Source organism: Pan troglodytes, chromosome X (genome assembly GCF_028858775.2).
Source record: "Pan troglodytes isolate AG18354 chromosome X, NHGRI_mPanTro3-v2.0_pri, whole genome shotgun sequence".
NCBI classification, from domain to species: domain Eukaryota; kingdom Metazoa; phylum Chordata; class Mammalia; order Primates; family Hominidae; genus Pan; species Pan troglodytes.
In genome coordinates this window covers 94363721-94390714 of record NC_072421.2, presented here as the reverse complement: position 1 = coordinate 94390714, position 26994 = coordinate 94363721, and the positions used below count along the sequence as shown (strand labels likewise).

At 36.0% G+C, this 26994-nt stretch overlaps 1 protein-coding gene across 5 annotated transcripts in view; it reads right to left on the bottom strand.

Moving 5' to 3' along the window:
• DIAPH2 (diaphanous related formin 2) overlaps positions 1-26994 on the bottom strand; it is a 922276-nt gene that overhangs the window by 831099 nt on the left and 64183 nt on the right. For 3 of the 5 annotated variants that reach the window (XM_054677165.2, XM_054677169.2, XM_054677166.2), the window contains 2 exons: positions 17864-17968; positions 12686-12706 (listed from right to left, as the gene is read on the bottom strand). In XM_054677165.2, coding sequence (XP_054533140.1) covers positions 12686-12706; positions 17864-17968 — 126 coding nt within the window. The remainder of the gene's footprint in view (positions 1-12685; positions 12707-17863; positions 17969-26994) is intronic. The other 2 variants (XM_054677168.2, XM_054677170.2) reach the window with 1 other exon arrangement.

The window sequence follows — 26994 nt, the reverse complement described above, 5'->3', positions numbered from 1 at the left end:
ATAAAGAGACTTAGGCTCCAGAAAGGTTGAGTGTGTTTTACCCCCAATCACTTAGCCATTAAGAGAGAGAGCCATGACCTAAACCCCCAGGTCTTCAAAGCCCAAATATTATGATTTTCACTGTGTTTTAACGTATGCTCTAAGCATCCATTTCATGTGGTGGCTTTCCTATGGGTATGATTAACTTCGCACACCAAGCTATAAGCGAAAACAACTGGAGAAAAACTCCAGGTGAACACTCAAGATGTTTCTAGTTGGTATGATGAAGAGCTATCTTTGGAGTTTCCTAGATAATGCGAAGAGAACGGGGAGAAAAAACTCTCAATTTTAGTCACATCTGTATAACAAAAAAATAACAATCACCATCAATAGAAGAGGCACCACCAAAACTGAGGAAGTATACACATACACACACACACACACACACACACACACACACACACACACACGTTGAGTAAAATAAGAATGAACATTTAGATTGGGTGTATTATCAAGTAGCATTTCCACTTCTGAGGCCCCAAACTGTAGACACTCTAAAAGCAATTAAAAAGAAGGCAGTATTATATGGAAAAATTAAAGGAAGTGGGAGAAGCAGCAGCTGAGGGACCACTTAAACCTATGAGTACTCTAAGAGAGATTGCATGGGTGATGATGAACAACGGTCCTCAGCAGAAATAGAAAACTTACCAAGAGGCAAGGGACCTAAATTACAATAGAAGAAATTTAGTTTTATTCTTGAAAGAAAAAAAAAGATTTTAAGATGCTAGACTGCATTTCCAATGGAAGAGGACTTCTGTTTTGAGAAGCATTGTAAAATAACTAGCAGCTTTCTGATTTTAGTTTATACACAGTTCAGTGTCAGAGGAATTGTGAATATGTAGAGATTGAACAAAACGATGTTTAATTATTTTATTGCTGTTATAGCCTAGTGTATTTAAAAATGTCTAAAGTGTATTAAGACATGGTCCTTGCCCTCTGAGAGCACATAAGCATTTTAATTACACAGTATTATTTAAACAAAACTAATGTTTAATTGAAATTAATTATAAAAGGCAAGCGTGCATAAGAAAGGTGAACACACAGATAGAAAAAAAACTCGAAGAGGCACAATGGTTAATCTATTTCAGACACAGGAAAAATGGCTTAGAATTATAGGCCATTGCTAAAAATGGGATTCTTTCTAATATTTATGTATCTTTTTCCTCACATTTAAATTGCTGAGTATATGGTTTATCTGCATTGATGTTACCTGTTTGTGAACATCTGCTATGAAAGCCACAAAGACCATGTCAGCAGAGTCATTTTTGGCCCATTGAGCAACACGTGCACAGAGGTCTTTAATTCTCTGTAATGTAGCAGCTTTTCCATGGGCAAGGTTCTCTCTGTGTTGTAGGTATGACTGTAGGTATTCTCCAGTTGGCAGAAAATAAGCATTGCCTACTAGCACATGGTGAAAGACTAAATATTAACAGTGTTAGAGAGGATGAACACCTGTGGTGTCAATTATTATCCACAACTGCCTGAAATCCACCAAATCTTACTTAGTTATTGGTTAAGAGGCCAAGCTCTGAAGTCAGTCTGACTGGATTCAAATCCCAGCTCTCCCACTTACTTACTATGTAACCCCAAACAATGTACCTACTTTTCTAAGCCACACTTTCCTAATCTATAAAATGGGGGTGATAATTCTTATGAGGATTAAATTAGGTTTTACATGAAGCTTGCCTAGCATAGTTCTTGGCACTTAGTGTTCTCTAAAAGTTCACTATTATTCAGTGTTAAATACAACAAAATGACTGTTACATACTGTATTACTTTGCTAGGGCTGCCATAATAAAATACCACAGACTGGAACACAAACAACAGAAATTTGTTGTTTTGTTTATTTTTGTAAATTTGTTGTCCCTTTTTTTTTTGTTTTGTGTTTTGTTTGTTTGTTTTTTGAGACAGAGTCTTACTCTGTTGCCCAGGTTGGAGTGCAGAGGCGCGATCTCAGCTCACTGCAACCTCTGCCTTGGTTCAAGTGATTCTCGTGCCCCAGCCTGCTGAGTAGCTGGAACTATAGGCATGTGCCACCACACCCAGCTAATTTTGATATTATTAGTAGAGATGGGGTTTTGCCATGCTGCCCAGGCTGGTCTCAAACTCCTGACCTCAAGTGATCCGCCTGCCTCGGCCTCCCAAAGTGTTGGTGATTACAGGCATGAGCCACATCACCCGGCCCCTCTCCCCATTCTTGACATTAAAAGTCCAAGACCAAAGTGTCAGTAAGTTTGGTTTCTTCTGAGGCCTCCCTCCTTGGCTTACAGATGGTCATCTTTTCTCTCTGTCTTCAAATGGCCTTTCCTCTGTGTCTGCACACAACCCTGGCACCTCTCTGTGTGTCCAAATGTCCTCTTACCAGGACACCAGTCAGACTGGATTAGGGCTCACACTAAAGGCCTCTTTTTTTTTTTTTAACTTAACACTTTAAAAGCCCTATCTCTAAACACAGTCACATTCTGATATGTTAGGGTTCCAACATACAAATTTGGGGAGGGCGGGAGGTGGGGGAAACAATTCAGCCAGTAACACATAGCTTTTCTCATTCCAAGCAAAATCACTCCACACAATAAGAAAATCTGAAATAATTTTGGGGAAGAGCCTCAGTTCTCTAGTAATACTTCTCTGCTTTCTAACACAGAGGCAACCTATTTAAGCTCATTTAACTTTGGGAGGATAGACAGAAAGATGGATAAATAGATATAGAGAGACATATATAAATACATAGAATACATGTTATATCTTAGATACAGACACCAATCACACTTCGTAGAACAGCTCTTTGAGTGGATAAGCACTCTGCCAAAAAAGCATCATAATCATCAATAAAAATAAATGATTTACCAGAAATATACAAAGCAGTTATGTTCTCCAAGCACAAGAGTTACATTGCACAAGCAGTTATTTTCTCCTTAGATCACAAATTCATTAAAGAAAAGAACCATGACAGGTTACTAAAAATTTACAAACAGATCAGCATAAAAAATGAACCCAAATGCTTTTAATATCTTTGATGCTGTTAAAGTTCATTTTTTTCTATATTGTTTTAATAGGTAATTATGGCTGCAACTATAAAAGCACATGCAATTAATGTAATAATCATGGTATCCGAATTATGGTGACCACAGTACAAAAAATTACTCTAAATGTCACTGGTCACATCACCATTATTTAGCAATGCAGACCCAGAAAGCATTTCATACAAGCATATAAACTAGATATTAATACAAGTTATGAATATCATGTATCTTTTTAAATGTTATGAATATCAGTGGACCACTGACAGGAAATACCTTGGTCAGTACAAACTACTCAAAAGACTGTCCATATAGCTTTCAGCCAAAAAAATCTCCATGGGATAAGGCCAGACTCTAACTAGCCTCCAAGAATTTGGAGATGGAGGCAATGTCTTCTGAAAAACTGATGCACGAACCTACAGAAATACATATAACACGTAGCTTAAGTGAGGAAATACATGAAGGGCTTTAAACACTCTGAAACACTTCATAAATCTAAGGCGGCCTTTTTCTTTTTAAGATTATCCTATTCTACTTATTCAAAGGAACTAATGTTTGTTCAACCAAACAGTCCTTTCCAAACAGATAAACAGACAGAAGAAACTTGATTAACTAAAATGAAAAATGGAATCAAATATATGAGAAAAGGGCCCAAAATTTTATATACAGTAGCTAAGCCAACTTTTTTTTTTGAGACAGGGTCTCAACTGTGTCACCCAGGCTTGAGGGCAGTGGCGCCATCTCGGCTCACTGCAGCCTTGACTTCCAGGCTCAAGAGATTCTCCTACCTCAACCTCCCTAGGAGATTGGACTACAGGAGTGTGCGACCACACCCAGCTAATTGTTTTATTTTTTTGTAGAGACAGGGTCTTGCCATGTTGCCCAGGCTGATCTTGAACTCCTGGGCTCAAGTGATCCTCCCATCTCACCCTCCTAAAGTGCTGGGATTACAGGCATGAGCCAACTACATCTAGCCTAAGGTAACTTCTAAACATTGATTGTAATCTGATTGTTTCCTCTTTTTCCCCTGCCGACAAGGCTATCTGGATAGAGGAAGCATTGACTCATAAAAAAAATCCCTCTGTTATGCCACTTTAAGTTTTATAATGGCAACAGCAAATTTTATACAGAGCTTTTAAAGGATATATATTGTAGAGACTATATTACTTAACAACAAAAACACACAAAAAAAGACATCATATAATTACATCATTCTACATAGATGATCAAAATTTTTTCCATTGTTAGTAAAATAAACCAATCCAGTACAAAAAATAATGGCTATACTAGTCTTAAATGTCTTATATCAAGCATCAGATTTTAAATTGATTCTTTTACCTGATTATACACACAGAAAAATATCCTCAATAGAAATATCCAACATGATCACAATCAAAATGCACAGCTAATGAATTTGTGATGCAAAATCATACATGAAATATACATCTTTTCATTTCTAATATCAGGATAGATTATAAAACATAATGACCCCTATTCATAAATATTAATATAATCAATTTTCAAAATACATGTCTAAACATAATACTAACATTCATGCTGTCTTTTAGACATTTCCAAATGCCCAAGGTAAGATGACTTGTTAATATTTCATAATCTATATTTCAGCATTCATTGAACAATGAATTTAATCTGGCATGATGAAATAATGCAATTTATGACAATGCACGGGAAGGGAAGGAACTGATACGATAGTGTTCCAAAAATGAAGGGAAATTCAAATAACAAAACCTTTCAAAACATATACAGATACCCCTATCCAAAATAAGTATAATATACAAGTTAGCTTGCAGTGTTAAAACATTAGGAAATGGGAAAGTAGCTACTCGTTGCACATAATGAATGTGAAATTAGAAAAGACTGAAATTGGTACTTTAATAGTGTTTGTGCTATTTTTAAAAGATCACTTATAATATACCATCATTAAATAGTTTCAGGTCTTATTTTCATCTGATCACCAAATGAGTTTTTCTATTTTATATATGCTAGTTTAAAATAATGGCATTATTTTTATTCTGACTGAATTTAGATTTTTAACAAAATTATCACCACCATAAAACTAAATATTTTACAGTAGCAACTATCCTACAATTTCTAAACCCATTAAAAAAAATCAAATTGGAATACAAGAACACAATGTTTTATCATCACGAAGCAGCTACTTCAACCTCCAATAATCAATGTTTTGTCTCCCCCTTCTGGACTACACAATTATAAAAAGGAGAAAAAAGGAAAAATAAGATTTAATCTTTTTTCACAGAACATATTCAAATAATTGGCCTGACACAAGTGTAATATTACGTGAGGTAATTATCAAATACTATTCTATAAATAAACTAATAAAACTTCAATTTATTAATGTAGTAGCAGCTTAACAGCCTACAAAGCATGCTGCCACACTTGGTGGTATTTTAGGTATATTACTATCAGGCAGCTTATAGTAAGTAATACATAGATAACACTAAATTTATTATTTTAAGCCTGATCATATGTTTATCCTTTTTTTTTTTTTTTGAGACACAGTCTCGCTCTGTCACCCAGGCTGGGGTGCAGTGGCACCATCTCGGCTCACTGCAACCTCTGCCTCCCGGGTTCAAGCAATTCTCCTGCCTCAGCCTCCCTAGTAGCTGGGATTACAGGGGCCTGCCACCAGGCCCAGCTAATTTTTGTAGTTTTAGTAGAAATGGTGTTTTACCATGTTGGCCAGGCTGGTCTTGAACTCCTGACCTCAAGTGATCCACCCACCTCAGCCTCCCAAAGTGCTGGGGTTACAAGCGTGAGCCACGTCGCCCAGCCATGTTTATACTTTTAACAGAAACTTACTCTCAGTATTACCGTCATTGTCAGCCTGGAAGAGGGCCGGCTGGCAGGTGGGAGTTCATTTGGCTCTATTTTGAGAAAACTCTTGCAACAGTCATTCAGTTAGTGCTCATGATTCCCATGCTCCATTAGGGCAAAGAAGCATGCATTTGTATCTGACCTTCACTATTATGGGCTTGTTTTTTTGACTGAGATTATTAGGAACATTGCAAAAGGTACAAATATGACCTCTTAATTTTATGTCAGATGGTTTATCTGGTAAATGATGCTACAAGCCACCAAAATGATTCACTCTTCTCTATCTTGGTCCACTGAATCATCTACAAGTATACTTGGCCTTCAATACCTAGTAAAGATATTCAGGCTTCAGCTTTTAAGCAGGTAAATGTTATTAGAATGATCAGCAACATAGTCTCAGCAGCAATATACAGAGAGTACATTTAAAATGGTAAAAGCAGTAGTTTGAAACAGAGAACCAAATTATAAAATTATACTGCTAATGCTGTAAGAGCTAAATAAATGTTCTTGCATGGTGATACCTTTACTCCTGCTATTGTGATTCTAGTAATTTCTCCCTGATTAACATATCTAACTGAACTCAATCTTCTTTTACTCCAAACTCGGTCTTGTCCCTGACTACTCTATGAATGCTCAAGTCATTTTGGTCACCCATGCTTGAAATTTCTGTCATTATTGATTCATACATCTCTTCTGCCCTTTTAAAATCATTTGCTGAGGCTGGGATATTTTAATTCCACAGTCTCTGTCTCTCATCTATATCCTCCATTTAGTTCCTACTAACCACACTCCAGTTCAGCACCCTTATTACTTAAACTACAGCAACAACCCCCAGCTTGATCTCCTTGCCCTTATATCTAACCTCTCCAATTTCCACTGCTACCTTTCTCTTCCCCAAATACACCTTGGATTTTGTCGTTCCATGGCTCAAACCCTTCCAGGGCTCCTGGCTGGCTATTAAAGTGACAATTCTTCAAAATATCTCTCCTAAAATGACCTGAACTTACCTTTCCAAATTAACAACCCACTAACTATGCTTAACATATGTTTTTAGTCACCCTAAGTCTTGGGATTAAACACCCCCATACTTTCCCTTGTTCACCCCACTCCATGCACAGTGACCTCTGCTATTCCTTCAGATACTCCAAGCACACTCCTGCCTCAAGGCCTTCGCACTTGATGTTCTCTCTTCCCTAGATATTTGCATGGCTCTTCCCATTTTCATTCAGGTCTCCTTTCAAATGTCATTTGCCCAAAGAGCTCGCCTATCTAAAATACCACACCCTGATCACTCTCTGCTTTCTCTAATAGCGCTTACCTGTCATTATATTTTATATGTGTCATATTGTCTGTTTCCCCATCTTGAATGTAAGTTCCATGAAGACATTATCTGTATGGTTCATCATTCCAGCAACTGGAATAATGCCTGGCACTAATAAGTACCCAGTAACTTTGTGTTCAAGAAAGGAATGAAACTGAGTCTAGAGAGGTTTACAAGGTCACAGGGAATGAATGAGTAGTGAATCAGGATTCAAACTCAGACTCTTCTGATGCCGAGACAAATGCTTTCCCAAAAAGCCGTTGCTACTGCCAACTTATTAAATTACCTCTTATTTAAAATTATAAGGTCTGGTCATTACAATGTTTGCTATTTTCCAACTATCATATGTAATCATATCAATTCTTACTTTTTGTCACAGAAGAATGCTTATTTTTCTACCTGTGGATAAATTATTCCTGGCTTGTAGTGAAATAAAATCAATCATTTTAGCTGTTTTCTAAATCTGTTTCATGCATTGTTACTAAATAATAAAAACAATTTATTTTGCTTCACAAAATTCTGCAACAGTTATTTAGAACAAGAAGCCATTGAAAAAAGTAATTCAGTTTTATCTCTTCCCTACTCCAAATTCTCTTTGCTATTTCTAGAGATCTACCAGAAAGATATTTTATCATTTCCCATCACAGACAGTATCTATACCAAATCCTCAACTATTTTATTAAATCTTTAAAATAATCTTGTCAATATTAACTTGAGATCATATATGATTTTACTTTTTTCCTCAAAGCCCAGCAATAATCCACACCACATAACAAATAGCTTCCAATAAACAGGCAAAACATTCTCCTTCCAGCATCCAGCTGAATCCTTCCCACCATTCTTGACCCAGAATAAATCCCATTTTTCCCTTTAAATCTTCAAATAGCAAACATCTTGAACACTGAACAACAACAAAAAAGGCAGCTCAGTCTTATCTCAATTTACCATGTAGTCTTTATGTTTTATGTCTTTCATATCAAGCATTTTGTAGAATTCAAGACATTTAACAAAAATGTAATTCAGACCTACTATTTGCAAGATTCTTTACATGTTAAATATATTAAACATAAACAATATACTTCAAAAATATCACAAATTTAGTATTATTCTCTTCATTTTATCAATGAAAAGACTGAGATTCAGAGAAGTAAATTATCCAAGGTCACACAGCTAGTATGTGACCTTGGATAGCAGAGACAGAATCTGAAACCAGGTCCATTTGCCTCTAAACCCATGATTGCTACTAAAGTTTGCCTTCCTTCATAGAGTCTGTATCGTGGATATACAAAGACTCATAGTATGTGAGACAGTATTATTTAAGGATATAAATTACTACAGGCATAAAGTAAAATAGGAGTATTCTGAAAGCCCTTAAGGAATATATAAAGAAATAGGAACTGTAAGATAAAGTTAAGAGTGACTCCCTAAAAGTTAAAAATAAAGTGCTATAGGAGTTCAGATACATTACTGTAGGTGGAAATGGGAGAGCGGATCAAGATCAAGACAGGCTTCATGGAAGAGCTGTGGAGGATGGCTAGAATGTTGACAAAGGAAAGAAAACATTCTATACAAAAAAGATCCCTTGAGCAAAGTCAGAAGCAATACTGCCTGAGGCTAAGGGGGTGGTTTTGTTCAGGTAACAGGCAGTTTCCTGGCTTGACTTTTAAAGTACAATTTATATAGGATAGTGAAAAGTAAAGACTGATGGTAGCTCAAGATCAGGAGGGCCTCAAATGCCTCCATTTCTGCTTCTAATCAACATTGGTTAGACAAACGCAAAACAGGCCCATGCCGACCTCCTAGTTCATTACATATTCCATCTGTCGGATTTCAGTCTAGCTTTTGTATCACTCATTTTTGGACCAATGTATGTAATCTCTGGGCAAATGCAATACTTAAAGTGATTATTCTAGAATTTCTTTTTGAAACACCTCTATAAATTTCCTACCTGCCCTTTTTATCAATGAATAAACCTCTCCATCTGTTGAAGATTGAGACCATGACGCAAAAGCCCTTTTGTACCTGGTTTTCACCAGTGATCTTACATATTGTTTTCTTATTCCCTTTAGTTGCAGAAAAACAAACAAACAAAAAAAATTTCTTCCTTAAGACAACCGTCCCACCTAAACTCTAGGACAAACCCCTAATCATTTCCTCTAGAAGCTAATTCCTATAGTTTCTTCCCTTTATAGCAGGATTTGCAAACTCAAATGTGAGGAGGTCACAGATAAGACAATGGGTATGAAATAGTTTACATTGTGGATCAAAACACGTACCTCATTATACTGTTTTTCAAAACACTCTGGGAAATATATATATATGTGTGTATATATATATATATATATATACACACTACATATAGCCTGCTGGCCTGCCATTTTACCATATTGCATCTTCAGGTTCTATCTTTATTCTGTTTACCTGTCTGTCTTCCCCGTTAGACCTAGTTTCTTAAACACAGAAGCTGTGTACATTGTGGAAAAAGAACATATAAATGACTTATTATAATAAAATATGTTAAATATAACAATAGAGCTATAAACATGGTGCTATGGGAAGGAAGGAGTTACCTAGGACAGCTTCTTCTAAGACTGACAGGAAGCTTAATCTTGATGGATATTTAGGAGCTTGGCGGACACACTAAAGAAGAAAACGGCATTCCAGCTCAAAAAAATAGAACATGCTTGATTTAAAGGTATTAAAGAATAAGGCATGAAGGAATTGCCAAGTGTTCCTATGCAGATAGAAGACAGGTACCAGACCAGTAAGAACGACGCTGGAGATGAAACTAGAGAAGCAGGCAGGGATGAGATCACAAAGGACAACAGGGAGCCATTTGAATGTTTTGAGGAGGGAAATATAGTAGTCTCTCTTTATCCACAGGAGGTATGCCCCAAGACACCCAGTGGATGCCTAAAACTGTGGATAGTTTTGAAACTCTAAATATAGTATGCTTTTTCCTATGCATATAAACCTATAACACTTAATTTATAAATTAGGCACAGTAAGAAATTAACAATAGCTAATAAAATAGAAAAATTATAACAATATACTATAATAGAATTATGTGGACCGGACGTGGTGGCTCACGCCTGTAATCCCAGCACTTTAAGAGGCCAGGGCAGGCGGATCGCTTGAGCTCAGGACTTTGAGACCAGCCTGGGCAACATGGCAAAACCCCATCTCTACAAAAAAAATACAAAAATTAGCTGGGCATGGTGGTGCACACCTGTAGTCCCAGCTATTCTGGAGGCTAAGGTGGGAGGATGGCTTGAGCCCGGGAGATCAAGGATGCAGTGAGCCAAGATCATGCCACTGCACTCCAGCCTGGGCAACAGAGTGAGACTCTTTCTCAAAAAAAAAAAAAAAAAAAAACATGTGAATATGGTCTCTCTCTCTCAAAATGTATTATTGTGCTGCACTTCAGGTAACTGAAACAGAAAATGAAACCACAGATAAGAGGGTACTGCTGGAGCAAGATATCTGGTAACAGTGTAGAATATGCATGGGTGGGTGAGAGACTGAAGACAAGGAGACTGCTTGGTAGGCTACAGCAATCACAGGGGTGTTAAATGATGACAGTCTGAACTAAGGAAGTAACAGTGTGGGTAATTAGGGGAGAGAGTTGGTACCAAGACTAGAAATACAGGCTGCTTCCAGCCCTCATTAAAATAAGCTAAAAATCTCTTATCTCCCCAAACTCGTTATTTAACCCCACCTAGCCTCAAAGTGAGGACTTTAATACAAGTCCTCACTGAATCACTCAAAAATCTCCTAGGTAGCTTCCCGAATAAGTCTCTCTATCAGAATCCAGTACTTCTTAAAGTGTGAAGTATACTTCTCAGACTACCTTAACAGAATCTCTGGAGGTGCTAGATAAAAATGCAAATTTCGTGGCCATATCCCAGGCCACCTGAATCACAATCTTCCTGGAGCAGGACAAAATTTGCATTTTCATGTACTTTCCAGTTTGAGAACCATTAGCCTAATCCAGCCTATCCACCTATCGAATTTATTTTTCTTAAACACTGCTTCCATCATGTTACCTCCTTGCTCAAACTAATTTATAATTTGCCGCCTGGACTTCAAGACCATCCTTCAACTTGATTTTTTACTCTTTCCAATATACATTCTTTGTTTCAACAAAGTCAACCTCATCTCTCACTTCCTTCTTCTCTGCCTCCACACACATGGTTTGGTTCTCTTCAGGCCTTTGCATTTAATATTACTTCCAGAATCTGAGAGCTTCTCCACAGTCTCTCCTCCCTAGCCAAACCCCAGCCATCATAACTAATTATTCCCTGAAAGCCCAATTTAAGTGCAGAAATTTACACAGATTTTTCTCTAATTACTCCAACCTTACTTCTCTCTCCTACTTATGAATTCCTATTACATTTATAGTCAGCATGCATAATTTAAGGTTTGATTATTTCAACACATATCAACTAGGTCCTATCTCATTCTTATTTTCCAGTCATCAGTGCACCTAGAATAATTCTTGGCATATAATAAGCACTAAATAAATATTCGATTTTTAAAATTATCCTGAAAGGATGATGGCTTTTCCCCCAGATGTCTCGTGAATTTAAAAAAAAAAAAGAAGAGTAAGATAATGAAAAGAAGGAATCAATTTTTAAAAGCAAAATGAACAAATAAATTCACTATTCTAGATACATCAGTACTCGGTGACGTTAAAGATAATGTTTCCTACCACCCTGTTCTCTAGGGAGTGCTTAGTCATGAAGATAAGGTAATTACAAACAGCTCTCAATCACAGTACGGGCCACTTTGGGCGCGTTATATAATAGTGTATCATGTAATTATAGCACTGAAATATAGTGCCTTGAATATAAAACCTTTAAATGACAGCCACGGAAAGAACCTTAAAAGATAATTTCAGCTAATCATTTCAATTTATCCATTTAATAATTGAGCCCCAGAGAAATTACATGACTTGCCCAAAGTAGCAAAAGCTGATTAGTAGCATACAACAAAGACAAGCACCCAGGCCTCCCGACTGCATGGAAAGGGTTGTTTTCATTACTCTATGTGCTCAATCATACTGAAATCAAAGTGACATATTTTAATAAGAATTCCTGTTAGCATAAACCAACATTTTAGGATTCTCCTCCTGATAAATTGAGGTAAAACATACAATTTCATCAGAATCATAAAGACTGACACAGGCATAATTCCAAAAACAAAAAAAAAGGTGAAAACTTCTAAGATAAAATATACAAGCATATTCTAGTTCTAAAACATCTCCCAAAAACCACAGAAAAAATACTTGTCCAGGCTAAATTCTAATCACCTGATCATAATATTCATCTCACTGCTTTGGTAAAATATATACCAAAAGAACCAAACATATAAAATACTACAAGCAAAAATCACAATTTACAAAACCACAAATTCATATCTAAGCGTAAAACACATCTTTTGTACTCACCGTAACTTTACTTCCAACTATCTGCATGCAGTGGTCAACGAAGAGTGGTTATGGTGTAAAAAAAAACAAACAGCAACAATATTAGTAGTCAGAAGCTTTTCACAGAGGTTAAGTGTTTAGTAAATTAGTAAATAGCTAACCCTATTTATATTTTTGATACTTTAGATATACAGGCTAAAATAGATACATCAACATTAATTTCTACTATGTTTCAAAAATGTGTAAAGTCTACAGAATAAGGATTCTCAAATAAGTGATAATTACTATTTGAGGATTTTTTTAATGTACTATAATGGGCTTCTCATATAGTATAATCTAAATATCAAGTTATGCAATGTTAAGTGTAATCAGGCATCAGATTTTTTTACCAGCTCATAGTCCCTGAAAAAATTATCAATAGAAATTTTGTTTTTTCCAATATTGCCTTTTCTTTTCTTTCCTTCTTATGGCAGGTATACTATCAAGGTTGAAATAGTACACCTTCTTATGGCAGGTATACTATTAAGGTATTTTAGTATATAAATGTTACATTTAAAGTCATGCATTAAGTTCAGAAGTAAACTTTAGGTTGAAAACAAATATTTTTTATTGTTATAAATTTAAGGTGTATGATACTGTTTTATATTATACTTGAAAATTATAAAAAAGATAGATTACTTATTATTCTAGTTTTCTAGGTAATCCTGGCATTTCTATTATAAGATCAGAATTTTCTACATAATGTGAAGACAAAGAAGCATTTTACATCTAAACATGCACATGTTCAGAAGGAGGAAATAGTTCAAAAATTGCAGCTCCAACTGAGCTTTCCTAATGGATAAGTGATAAAAGAATTTCTGAGAGGCAGAATTGTGTTTAAGAAAGCAGGAAGTAAACTCATAGTCCTAAACATAATTTTATCCAAAAATCCAAATATAAATCAAATCACTGTTATCAGATTCCCACACTTGAATATCAAGCAGTGTCCAAAAAACAGCTAAGCCACAATACAAAACCATTAATCCGATAGCAGTTATTATCAAAATGTGTTCTATTTTTCAGCTAGTGCTTTAAAAATAAAAATCAAATTTAACTGAAACCCCAGTAAGAATCCTATGTTGAAAAGGATATCATAAAATACAAAAAGATAATGACAGTTTCCAAGTAAATTATTTCAGAAGAATCCATGAATCTCAGAATAGAGAAGCAGCTTTCTTAAATATTCATTCAGTAGACTATTTACAAGCAGTGATTATTTAGTTGAATAAAAGCCTCTTTGGTGCCATTAACAGTCTTCTGAATTAAAAGATATGCTATTGACCTCAATTATTTCCTCCCACCGAAAAGACAGAGGTCGTATTTGTCCCTTGTTTATTTAGCACAGACATGAGACTAACAAAAGAATGTGAGCCTGCGTTAACAATTAAAGCAAGTCTATACTCAGTGAAACAACCAGAATATGGCCCATTTAATGATTCATTTGCATTGCAAAATAACTGCATTTAGCTAAAGCACAAACGGCAATAGATAAGATTTAGTACCCAACAGAAGCTAAGAGAAAATATTTTGGCCATGTCTGGGTTCAACTGTTTGATCATATCCAGATCATACCTGGAAAAGACCTGAAAGAGTATCTGATAATGACAAAAGCAAAACCATAATACATGTATACACATACACATATAGATATACTGCAACTTTTAACTACTCATTATACAGGTCAGTCTAACAAATCTGCAGATGTAGCTAGCACCACTATTTTAAATTGTTTCCTACTGAGATTAAAAAAAAAAAAAACCAATGCTGCCTCTCAATGGTTCACATGTCTTAAAAAATATAACTTTACATATTTTAAAATTTCAAAGATTATGATTTAAATTCAAAATAAACCAATCCCTTAACATTCTAGGAATGACACTGGCATTTGACAAACTAACGTTGGGACTTCGGTGAATAACTTTTCCTCATAAATGTCTATATGTGCTGTTAAGTGCCCGTGAGATCCCCTCTAAATTACCAACATATTGTTTCAGGATTACCAATCGGTAGGACAACTTTTGCAATATTAACAAAGCTTGGTTTTCCATTTTCTGAAAACATATGCTGGTGTTTTGAAAATATAGACTCTTCCAGGTTATTTGTGGTCAAATTATCTACATATTCCTATTACCCTACGTCAGATCCATAACTACGCTTCCTACAATGAACAATGGAGGATAAAATGCAGAAAGAAGGTTCTTCTCCATCCCTCTATTTAAAGTTCATTCATCATGGACAGAGTTATTCAAACTTTTTCCTTTAACATTCACACAATTTAACATTCTCTATTATGGGACTTCAAGAAGAAAAAACTAAGCAATAGTTTTTATTATTATCTTATGGTTTCCTTTATAGTCTCCTTTTCCATGCTAATTTTAGCAAAGTTAATTATACGACAAAAGACTCTTGTTTGCTTTAGAAACGAGTTTTGACCACATATTGGTGTATAGCTTCATTTTACTTTTATGTCCTTACTCAAGAACCCAGGAGCATGATAGACATTTCTATCTAAAATCTAGTTTTAGATCCCATACAAAATGATTAATGCAGGTGTTAAACGGGGAAAATGTATGATTTACGTTTAAATTTAACTACAATTCTCACATGTTTTACATGTGACTATAAAACATTTCTCCACCAGGGACTCTAGCCCTTAACTTTGCTACCTCAAGATGAAAGCTGTGACTAACTAGAAAGCATTTTCATAAAGTAGTGGTAACTATCATGTCTACTCTAAATGCAAACTTTAGTGTTGTGATAATGAAAAGGTAAAAAGGTTAGATTATTGTTTGTCACTGAAGGCCAACCCTCTCACCTTCAAAAGGAAATTACATAACTAATTTTTGTGGTTTTAATGATAGAAAACATAGTACTAATTAACGTCTTTCCAAGATGAGAAAGCTTCAAAAATGCTTGTCAACAGGCTTTCTTCCATCATAGTATCTGGCCCACAAAAAATATTAGCAAAAATATGTATAATCCTGGAAATCTTATCAGAGTGCTGTGCATATTTCAGGTGCTCATATGTACACTGAATGAAACAAATAAGGGCCCTTAAGTAGTTCTGATTTTGAGGCTAATGCCTTAAACATAGAATTTTCATGTCTTTTGAGGAACATTGAATTTCCATCTTTTGAATAATGCAGTTCAAGTGAGCTCATCTAATATTTATCCAATTTTTTGCATTTTAATCTGAAAAATCTGTATATAACTTGAAGTGTGCATTTCTTTGGTCACTTGAAGAGGAAATAATATGAGAATAAATGAAAACAAGTTCTGCACAGAAATCATGTAATACTCAAAAGGTCAAGGAATAAGAGTTTCATATAATCATTATATTCAGTCCCACTTACACAAACAACAACAAATGAGCCAGAGACTCTAACAAAATCTTATCATTAAAACCACCACATGATTATTCATATGTTATTATCTGTACTTTGCACTCAGATTCAGTCATATAGATTTACTAGTGTATCAGCCTTTAGGTGTTTGAAAAACAACATTGAATGTACATCCTGCATTTCCTAAAGCATTTTATGGTGAACAATAACTTGAGTGCAAAAATGAGAAGAGATTCATCAGAATTTCAAAGTAAAACCCTATGGCATCACCTAATTCTATTGAAAACGACGCTCATGGCAAATTTCACTTATCACTTGAAACATATTTCTGCCCTTGGATACCAGAAGCAAATTAAAAAACATGCTGTTGCTCTGCTATGGCGGAGCTGCAATGTGTTATGTTTAAATAGTTCAGCATTCAGATTTAGCTTGTTTCAAGTACAATATAGAATCAATACAATCGTAGAATTCATGGCAAAATGCATTAGTAATTGCCACTGGAATTGCTGTACTGAAATAGCATTAATAGGATAGCCAAATAACTTTAGAATATATTTTTTCAATGAAGACTTGTTTTCTGCAATGGTCAACTTATGAAATTCAAAACACATGACCTAAATAGTGTATGTGTGTGTACTCGCATATGTATACACACAAAATATCACTGTGTGTGTATACATATATATACACACATATACACACATACAGTGATTTTATGAACTCTAGGTATTAAAAGCTTTTTCTTTTTTTTTTTTTTTTTTTTTTTGAGACGGAGTCTCGCTCTGTCGCCCAGGCTGGAGTGCAGTGGCGCGATCTCGGCTCACTGCAAGCTCCGCCTCCCGGGTTCACGCCATTCTCCTGCCTCAGCCTCCCAAGTAGCTGGGACTACAGGCGCCGGTCAACACGCCCGGCTAATTTTTTGTATTTTTAGTAGAAACGGGGTTTCACCGTGTTAGCCAAGATGGTCTCGATCTCCTGACCTCGTGATCCGCCCGTCTCGGCCTCCCAAAGTGCTAGGATTACAGGCGTGAGCCACCGCGCCCGGCCTAAAAGCTTTTTCTTTACAGAAATGTAAAAGGTGCATTTTGCTATTTCAAAAATACAATTTTTTCTTACCAAAAAAAAAAATCAAAGCTTAAGACTATATTTGGAAGTGCATTAGGAAGAGAACAGAGCAAAATACTCCACTAAAACACACACTTTCCTAATAATAACAAGTCCTTTCAATGAACTTTACTTTCAAGTCTTGGGACTCACAAACAGATTTGATTAAAGCTCCTATTAGGTGACATCCTTTACATTAAATGAAGCTATACAATAGCAATTATGAGGCAGCTTAGTTTGCATCATATAAAATTATGAAAAAAGCTAACTGCGAATTAAAAAATATGGCTAAAAGTTTCATGCAAGTAGACACCAGACATGTAGCTTTAATGTAAACTTAAGCTGTGACTATACTAAGTTGTACCTTCTTCAAAATCCGAAATTTTCATCTAACAAACCACATTTTGGCGGAATATCTGCAAAATGCAGTCGATTTTTAGTATGTACACAAAAGCTCAGGACTGGACTGGATTACCTCAGAGCTTTGTATCCTTTGTCTTGCTTGTAATAATGGAAACGTCCCATTTCTAATGATGAATAGTTTAAAAATATATATTTAATACTAAATGTATAACATACATAAATTGTCTTCTGAACAGTCTATATGAGTACAATGAGGTAATCTGAAGAGCTGAGGTTTGTTTATTTTTAAGCAAAATGATGCTAAGCTCATTGCTCATTCTGTTGGAGCTAGAAAAATCTCCCTACTTACAGATTTGGCAGTGGCAGAAATATACTGGACAACCATCTCACGTTTGGTGGTAAAGTCTTTGTTTCGTAAAGGAGCTTTTTTCTCTTCGTTAAGGTTCATGTCCTCCTGTAAGAGATAACATTTACTGTGAGCATTGATAAATTTCCACTTAAGAGCTTCAAAAGTGATTAGTAAACATTAATAATTTCTATGTCTTAAAATACTAATTCATGTGGTGACTAATGTCAAAAATCCTTTTTTGGGATACTTCGCTATTATTTTTCACTCTAGATACCACAGTTTTGTGTAAATTGTACCATGTATTCATGGTTCACATCTCTACCTAGCCAACTACTGAGCAGAAAGAAAAAAATATTTTTAAAACTATTCCACAGAATAAATTGGCAGTTTATAACATAGATATACATGGTATCTATGCTAACAAAGCTCTTTATTTATCTTGATAGCAAATACACACACAAAATGCTGTTTGGCATATGCTCCCTTAGGATCATTATTACCTGGGAAAGCAAATACAATTTGCAAATTGTCAGGGTCTATATATCTATAATATGTCACTGAAGAAAGTTCACAAGAAGTTGTTGGATTTGGAAAAGAAAAAAAAGCAGAAACAGCGGTATTGCGGTAATAAATGTCACTCATTAGAAGGAAAAGTATTCAGTTACAAGAACACATTGTTTTGAGGTTCAATAAACTTTAATTCAGTTGGAAATCTACCTTTATTTTGTGATATATACACTTATAACACTTTGATTAGACAAATTGTTTTTCTTCATTTTGAAATTCATGGTAATCCTTGTGACATATGAAGACACCCTTGACAGGGTCACAAAACCAAGTTGGAAATGGCTGTGCCTCAAAATGCAACACCAAATGAAAAGTCAATCTACAGAATAGGTGAAAATGGTTACAAATCATATGTCTGATATAGATGTGTACCCAGATATACAAAGAACTTTTACAGCTCAGTAATAAAAAGACAAGAGTCCAGTAACAAATGAGCAAAACACTTGAATAGGCATTTTTCTAAAGAAGATATACAGGCCAGGCACGGTGGCTCACACCTGTAATCCCAGCACTTTGGGAGGCCAAGGCGGGTGGATCACGAGGTCAGGAGATCGAGACCATCCTGGCTAACATGGTGAAACCCCATCTCTACTAAAAATACAAAAAATTAGCCGGGCGTGGTGGCGGGTGCCTGTAGTCCCAGCTTCTCAGGAAGCTGAGGCAGGAGAATGGCGCAAACCCAGGAGGCAGAGCTTGCAGTGAGCTGAGATCACACCACTGCACTCCAGCCTGGGTGACAGAGCAAGACTCCATCTCAAAAAAAAAAAAAAAAAAAAGATATACAAATGGCCAATAAGCACAGGAAAAGATATTCAACATCATTAATCTGTAGGGAAATGCAAATCAAAACCACAGTGAGATACTACTTCACTTCTACTAGGATAGCTAGAAAAAAAGAGGAAAATAATAAATGTTGGCAACGAATTGAAAAAATTGGAACCCTCACACATTGCTGGTGGGAAAGAGAAATGATACAACCACTTTGGAAAACAGTCTGGCAGTTCCTCCAAAAGTTAAACAGATTTATCTACCATATGACCCAGCTTACATACCTAAGCAAAATGAAAACATATGTCCATACAAAAACTTGCACACGAATGTTCATAGCAGCATTACTGATAATAGCCAAGGAGTAGAAACAATCCAAACATCCATCAATTGACGAATGGATAAACAAAATGTGGCATATCATACAATGAAATATTATTCAGCTCTAAAAAGGAATGAAGTGCTGATACATGCTATAACCTGGATGAATCTTGAAATCACATTATGCTAAGTGAAAGAAGCATTATAAAAGACCATATATTCTATGATTCTATTCATATTAAATGTCCCAAATAGGCAAATTTATAGGGACAAAAAATAAATTAGAGGTTGCCAGGGCCAGGGGAGAAGAGGAGGGAGTTTGGATTCTGACTGATTATGGGTATGGTGTTTCTTTATGGGGTGATATAACTGTTCTCAAAGTTGTTGTGCTAGTTTCACACTCTTTGAATATACAAAAAAAAAATTATGAATTTGGCCACGCACAGTGGCTCATGCCAAAGTCCTAGCACTTTGGGAGGCCCAAGAAGGAGGATCACTTGGGCCCAGGAGTTTGAGACCAGCCTGGGCAACATAGCAAGACCTCGCTTCTATAAAAACTTTTAAAAAATTACCTGGACATGGTGGTGTGCACCAGCAGTCCCAGCTACTTGGGAGACTGAGGCAGGAGGGTCGCTTGAGACCAGGAGGTGGAGGTTGCAGTGAGCTGTGTTCCTGTCACTGCACTCCAGCCTGGAAATCTGAGCAAGACCCTGTCTCCAAAAAAAAAAGGAAGAAAGAAAGAAAAAGCAAAAAAAAGAGCACATTGTAAAAGGGTGAATTTTATGGTATGTGAATCATATCTAAATTTTTTAAGAAAACAAATCAGTATTTTTATCCCTTTACTCTTACAGAAATTCTGAGCATTCTATTTTTTTTTGATAAAGTAAACTAATTGGCGAAGAACAGTATCAATGTTATTTTATTTTATTTTACTTTTTGAGATGGAGTTTCCCTCTGTCGCCCAGGCTGGAGTGCAGTGGCGCGATCTCGGCTCACTGCAAGCTCCACCTCCCAGGTTCAAGTGATTCTCCTCCCTCAGCCTCCCGAGTAGCTGGGACTACAGGCGCCCACCACCAATGCCCGGCTAATTTTTTGTATTTTTAGTAGAGACAGGGTTTCACTGCGTTAGCCAGGATGATCTCGATCTCCTGATCTCATGATCCGCCCACCTCGACCTCCCAAAGTGCTGGGATTACAGGCGTGAGCCACCACGCCTGGCATCAAAGTTATTTTAAAGATGCATATGTGAGAATGTGGAAGACAATCCTCAAAAGTAGACAAATTGCATCTATCTATTGAATAATAACTTTGTTGACAGCAAAAATCTATATTTGCAACCACTGCAGCAACTCCTATGATGATTCATTCATAGTCAATACCTATAAATTTTGTGTATATATACATGACCTTTCTTCCTAATTACCTGGATCACTGTCCCTATCCCCACTTTTCTATCTAATGTTATTTCTCATTTGGATATTTTACTTGTTAATGACTTACTAGAAGGCAGAAGACATCTTTTTCATCTCTCTCTCATAGGCTCTGGCACTGTTGAATCACAGTAGAATCACAGAAACTAGGTTGGATAGCACTTATAATGTGGTCCACAGATGCTCATCTATGTTCTGTATCTATTTCCTTTTTTTTTTTTTTTTTTTGAGGCGGAGACTTGCTCTGTTGCCCAGGCTGGAGTGCAGTGGCCTGATCTCGGCTCACTGCAACCTGCGCTTCCCAAGTTCAAGCGATTCTCCTGCCTCAGCCTCCCAAGTAGCTGGGATTACAGGCACGTACCACCACACCCAGCTAAATTTTTTGTATTTTTAGAGACAGAGTTTTGCCATGTTGGCTGGGGTGGTCTCAAACTCCTGGCCTCAAGTGATCCACCCGCCTCGGCCTCCCAAAGTGCTGGGATTACAAGCGTGAGCCACCACACCCAGCATATGTATCTATTTCAACTGACAGTGTACTCCCTACGTCCTCAGACAGCCCCACTCATCTTAGGGTAGTTTAATTTTTGCCAAATTTTTCCTTCAATGATTGGACATGAAATATGTACAACAAAATAATGTGTGTTAAGGTGGGTGGCATGACCTTTTTTCTTCTCTTTTAAAATTCTGAATCACTTATTTACTGAACACACACTACACACCAGAAACTATGGTAGGCTGTCTAATCTGGTAGACTGTTTTTATACTCAAATTACATATTATTTATAAAGCACTTAGAACAATGCCTGATACTTAGTAAATGCTATATATGTTTGTTGGATAAATAATTTATGGTCCAGTAGTAACAAATAATTCTAACTGAGGCATGTATCAGATTCTTTGGAAACACAGGGCAGATGGAAAGGTCAGAGAAGTCTTCACCAGGTTGTGGGTCTCAAAGGATGAAAAAAATCTGACTGGAAGGAAGGAGACCGGTCAGGAAACTCTAGCGGTCATGTGTCATTTTTTGCTGCTCAACATCACTTGAACATACCCTCTACAATTTAATACATCCTCATATTGTCAGTCCCACCTGACAAAGGTAGAATCCATAAAAACTACATTTGTCAGTCTCCCTTTTAACTAGAGTGCAGGCATGTGGCTTAGTCTCCACCAATAAAATGCATGCATAGGAGGTGTAGATTTAGAAGTGAACTATGTGAGGAAGCAGGCCACAAATAGGCCATCCATTTTGCTGATGTAGGTGGCAACAGAGGTGATGTTGTTACAGAACTGATGGCATTAACTGTGTCTTTTTCATTAAGACATTTTGATCAAATAGTTCTGGGATAAGAGCTCCTTAATTGGAACTGTATTTCAGTTGTGTGGTTCTGGAAGTTAGTCCTATAATGTTATCTAGAGCCTGTTTCTGCAACTCTGTTAATTCAAGAACTACGTAATATCCTCTAAAATTATATTCTATTTAAACCTGCCAGAGTGGATTTTTCTTATGTTCAATAATTTGGGCTGAAGTAATTTAAGTGACTAGAGATAAGAGTCGAACTAAGAAGAAAAGTCAGATTGGACAGAAGGAAATTAATTCAAGAGCCACATAAATGTTATTTGAAGACCACATTCCTTCTTTCAGGCTAAAGTACTCAACTTATCTTCATGTAACATGGGTTGGTGTCCACATCTCTCTGTCTCTCAAATACTCTGTGGTTTAACAAATGCAAGGTAGGAAAGAATGTCCACCTCCCTCACCTTGAAATACTTACACCTCTGTTAATTCACCCTCTTGATTTTATTATCTTACTGGCCAAGTACATCATTCTGCTGACTCATATTGTTTTTGTTTTCATCAAAATCCCTATGTTCCGCTCACATATGCTGGGCTATGTCTCTATTGCCTAAAAAAATTCTGGTTAAATTTCAGTCTCCTGTAAATGTGGTTATCATCAATCCGCAACCTCCAAGTAGAATCAACTCTGGAACAGTGACAAGATTAAGTGTCTGTATTTGTATACTTCACAGCCTGGCCTAAGAGTGTGGTGGCGTCACCTTTGGCAGTCTCTAGGTAGACAGTTTCTCTGCTTCCAGTGACATTTCTACATTACCGTGTACCCATTCAGTTTTTAATGGCACACACTGCTGATATCACGCCATCACAGAATTATTTTGTAGGGAGGCAGGCAGGACAATAAGAGCAATGTAAGATTATACACCTCAGAGGAATGTTGTCAAGACTGGGTGTGATCATGCATGACAAGCCTGGTGTATATTAACTAGCTTTCAAAGAATGCTAGCTATTAGCGTTATCACCTCCCAACCTCAGCCTTTTAACCGCTTTTCATCTTACCCCTTATGTTTTAATAATGTTAGGTTGTTTGTAGTTTTGCTACATAAACTGTGTTGTTACACACTCATTATTTTGCTCATGATGCTGCTCTCCCTGCCTGAAATGTGGTCATCTTTACCATCCTCTCCATCTGTTAATGCCCATCCTTGCCCCCTCCAAATTCACATCTGGCTATTATACTTCAAGACTGTGCTCAACCACTAATTTTTCAGGAAGACTTCTCCTAAAGCACCTGATTTGAAAATAATTACCCTTATCCTAGTCTTCCATATTAATTCCTTATGTGTCACTTACATTGAAATTATGTGATAAATCTATCTCTTCTAAACTCGAAGCTGAAAATAGGAACTTACTTATCTTTGTACTCCTAGCAAAGAGCATAATTCCTGGAATGCAGTAAACATTTAATAAATATTTGTTGAACCAATGTGATATTTAAGACCTTTTCTTTAAATATATTAACTTGCTTTAGAATCAGCAACAGTTTTTTATACTTATAAATTTGCTGCATAGGTTGATTGGAAATGAGTATCATTCATGTGAAAAGACCATAATGACTCATTTTATTCTATAGAAATAAGATACATTCTACTAATTAGGCAGCTAACACTTCCAAATCATTAACTCCAGATCCATAATACAATAATAAAGCTAAATAGAGCAATATTCATAATTCAATATTAACTCTAAACAGCGTAATTGAATATGAAACTATTTCTAAACATACTGATTTGTTATGGTATTCAAAACAAAAGCAAGCTTTTAGCATGTTTAACATTTGATATATCTATAATACATGAGAAAAAATGTAGTATTTTGTGATTTTAAAAAACACTGTTTGAAGTCTTGTTGACCATTTATAATGTTATTTTTATTATTTTTTCTTTATTATTATTATTTTTTTTTTTGAGACAGAGTCTCGCTCTTCCACCCAGGCTGGAGTGCAGTGTCGAGATCTAGGCTCACTGCAAGCTCTGCCTCCCGGGTTCACGCCAGTCTCCTGCCTCAGCCTCCCGAGTAGCTGAGACTACAGGCGCCCACCACCACGCTCGGCTAATTTTTTGTATTTTTAGTAGAGACTGGGTTTCACCGTGTTAGCCAGGATGGTCTCGATCTCCTGACCTCGTGATCCGCCTGCCTCGGCCTCCCAAAGTGCTGGAATTACAGACTTGAGCCACCGCGCCCAGCCTATAATGTTTTTAAAGCCACATTTGTAAATACTAAACCATTTTTTTATGCTTCTCATATGCCATGATACAATTTCCTATTATAGACAAATTCCTTCACTTCAGCAAACATTATATTCTTAAAGCTATTACTGAGAAGCCATATAAGAATAGGATCAAATGAGAAGGTCAAAAGTTGAACCAGCTGCCTATTCATTCATTTGTATTCTCATTCATTCATTCTTCAATTCTCAGTCATTCGTCATTTTTCTCCGCAATAATTAGAATGTTATACTCAAATCCAGTACCTTAGTGATACTTTGTAAACTTAATGATATGTGTTTAGAAGCTTCTCATGAATTTTCTTTAATAACAACTGACAAAAGGTACCATGGCATTAGAGAAACACTTGGTAAAAGCAGCTGAAACAATCCATGCAAAACAACATGGCAGGAAGCTGAAGTACATTTCTCTGTCAGCAAATACTGACGTATCAGAAGACACGTATAGATCATTACTGAAAATTTGCTAAAGCAAGTATTTAAGCAGTTAGTGTAGGAGGTTTACTATACAGTTGGATAAAAATATAACCTTTTTAAAAACATCTCACCTTATAGTATTTGCTAGATTGTTTCCATAATGACATATATAAACTACTTTTCTTTGAGTCACCAATAGAACAATTTAACAGAGAAAACACATAACCAAAATAAATGATTTATTTAATAAAAAGAGGTTTTGTGGAAAAATTATGAGGGAAGGATTCCTGAGTCAGGTAAACCCACACATAAAATTCAAGGCCATTGCAAGAAATTGAAACTGAAGTATACAGAATACTACAGAGTCAAGAAGATTGTTCTTCTTTAAATAAAAGCAAGATATTTCAAATACAATAAAATATTTACAATATTTTGAAATGAAATAGGAAGTTAACATGAAAACCAGAGATATTTCTGGTTATTTCAAGATAAAGTATTTTAAAACTGTCGAAATTAGCCAGGCACAGTGTCATGCCTGTAATCCCAGCACTTTGGGAGGCCAAGGCGGGCGGATCACCTGAGGTCAGGAGTTCCAGACCAGCCTGGCCGACATGGCAAAACCCCATCTCTACTAAAAATACAAAAATTAGCCAGGCGTAGGAGGCTGAGGCAAGAGAATCGCTTGAACCCAGGAGGCAAAGGGTGCAGTGAGCAGAGATCACGCAGCTGCACTCCAGCCTGGGTGACAGAGTGAGTTTCCATCTCAAAAAAAAAAAAAAAAAAAAACTTGAAATATAGCATGAGTTAGGCATTTTTCATTTACAAAAAGTGAAGAAATTCCTTGACGTTTTAACAATTAGTAAGAAAGTAACTCCTTTTCAAACCTACTTTACTGGAAAAGCCACACAGACAGACCCAGCTTCCAAGTCAGTCCCAACAGACTCAACTTCCAAGTCAGTCCCCTTCACCCTTGCTTGAATTACTTCCTCTTTCTTCCTGGTGTTAGATGTACTGTCTGGAACAGGCATGAGTACACAAACATGAGGATGAGGGTCTACACATTAATAATGTAGAAGAAAAAATGGAAAGAGCCCATCTTCCCAATGGCACTTGTTGAAGACCCATTTATTAAAGTCCAATTTAAACCCATTTATTTAGAAATATAAAAATGCAACACCCCAGATTAGTTGCAAGAATAACTGGCTGTCATCAAGTAAGACAGGAATTTACTAGTCATGGTTCAGCAGGAAATCTTTGCTTGATTCATGGATTGGTCTGATAAAAGTTAACACTACAATTTAGTAAGTTGCTAATGGTGCATTTGTTCAATTTGGACCTACAAATCTTTGTCAGATTTATGTTTCAATTATGAGAGAAATTAAACCAAATATCAAAATAAAATGAACTTGGAGCTAAACTTTCTAATTACCGCCTATTTTTAAGCAAGACATAAAAAAATGACATAGTGACACTGTTCTCACTAAAAAGTTATTAATCATGACAGCAAAGACTTCTGTATGATTAAGAAATAAACTAATTTTAAATCATTTTAAAATCTTGTTCATGTTTTTCTCATTTTTACTGTGTATATTTTATAATGTACATATTAATATTAGTACATACATGCATGTATATAATGTTTAAAATATATTAGGGCTACTTACTCAAACATATATATATATATATATATATATATATATTTTTTTTTTTTTTTTTTTTCTGATGGGGTAGGAAATAAAAGGTTTAGAGACTCTTGGACCAGTCCAGAGGTTGGCAAACTTTTTCTGTAAATTGCCAGACAGTACATATTTTAGGTTTTGCAGACTATATAATCTTTGTCTCAACTACTCAACTCTACTGTAGCACAAAGGAGCTACAGACAATACATAAACAAATGGGCGTGGATACATTCAGCAAAACTTTATTTGTGGACACTGAAATTCATATAACTTTCATGTGCCCTGAAACAGTCTTTTTTGGGTAACAATTTAAAAATATAAAACCATTCTTAGTTAGCAGGATATACAAAATAAAAACCTTGTGG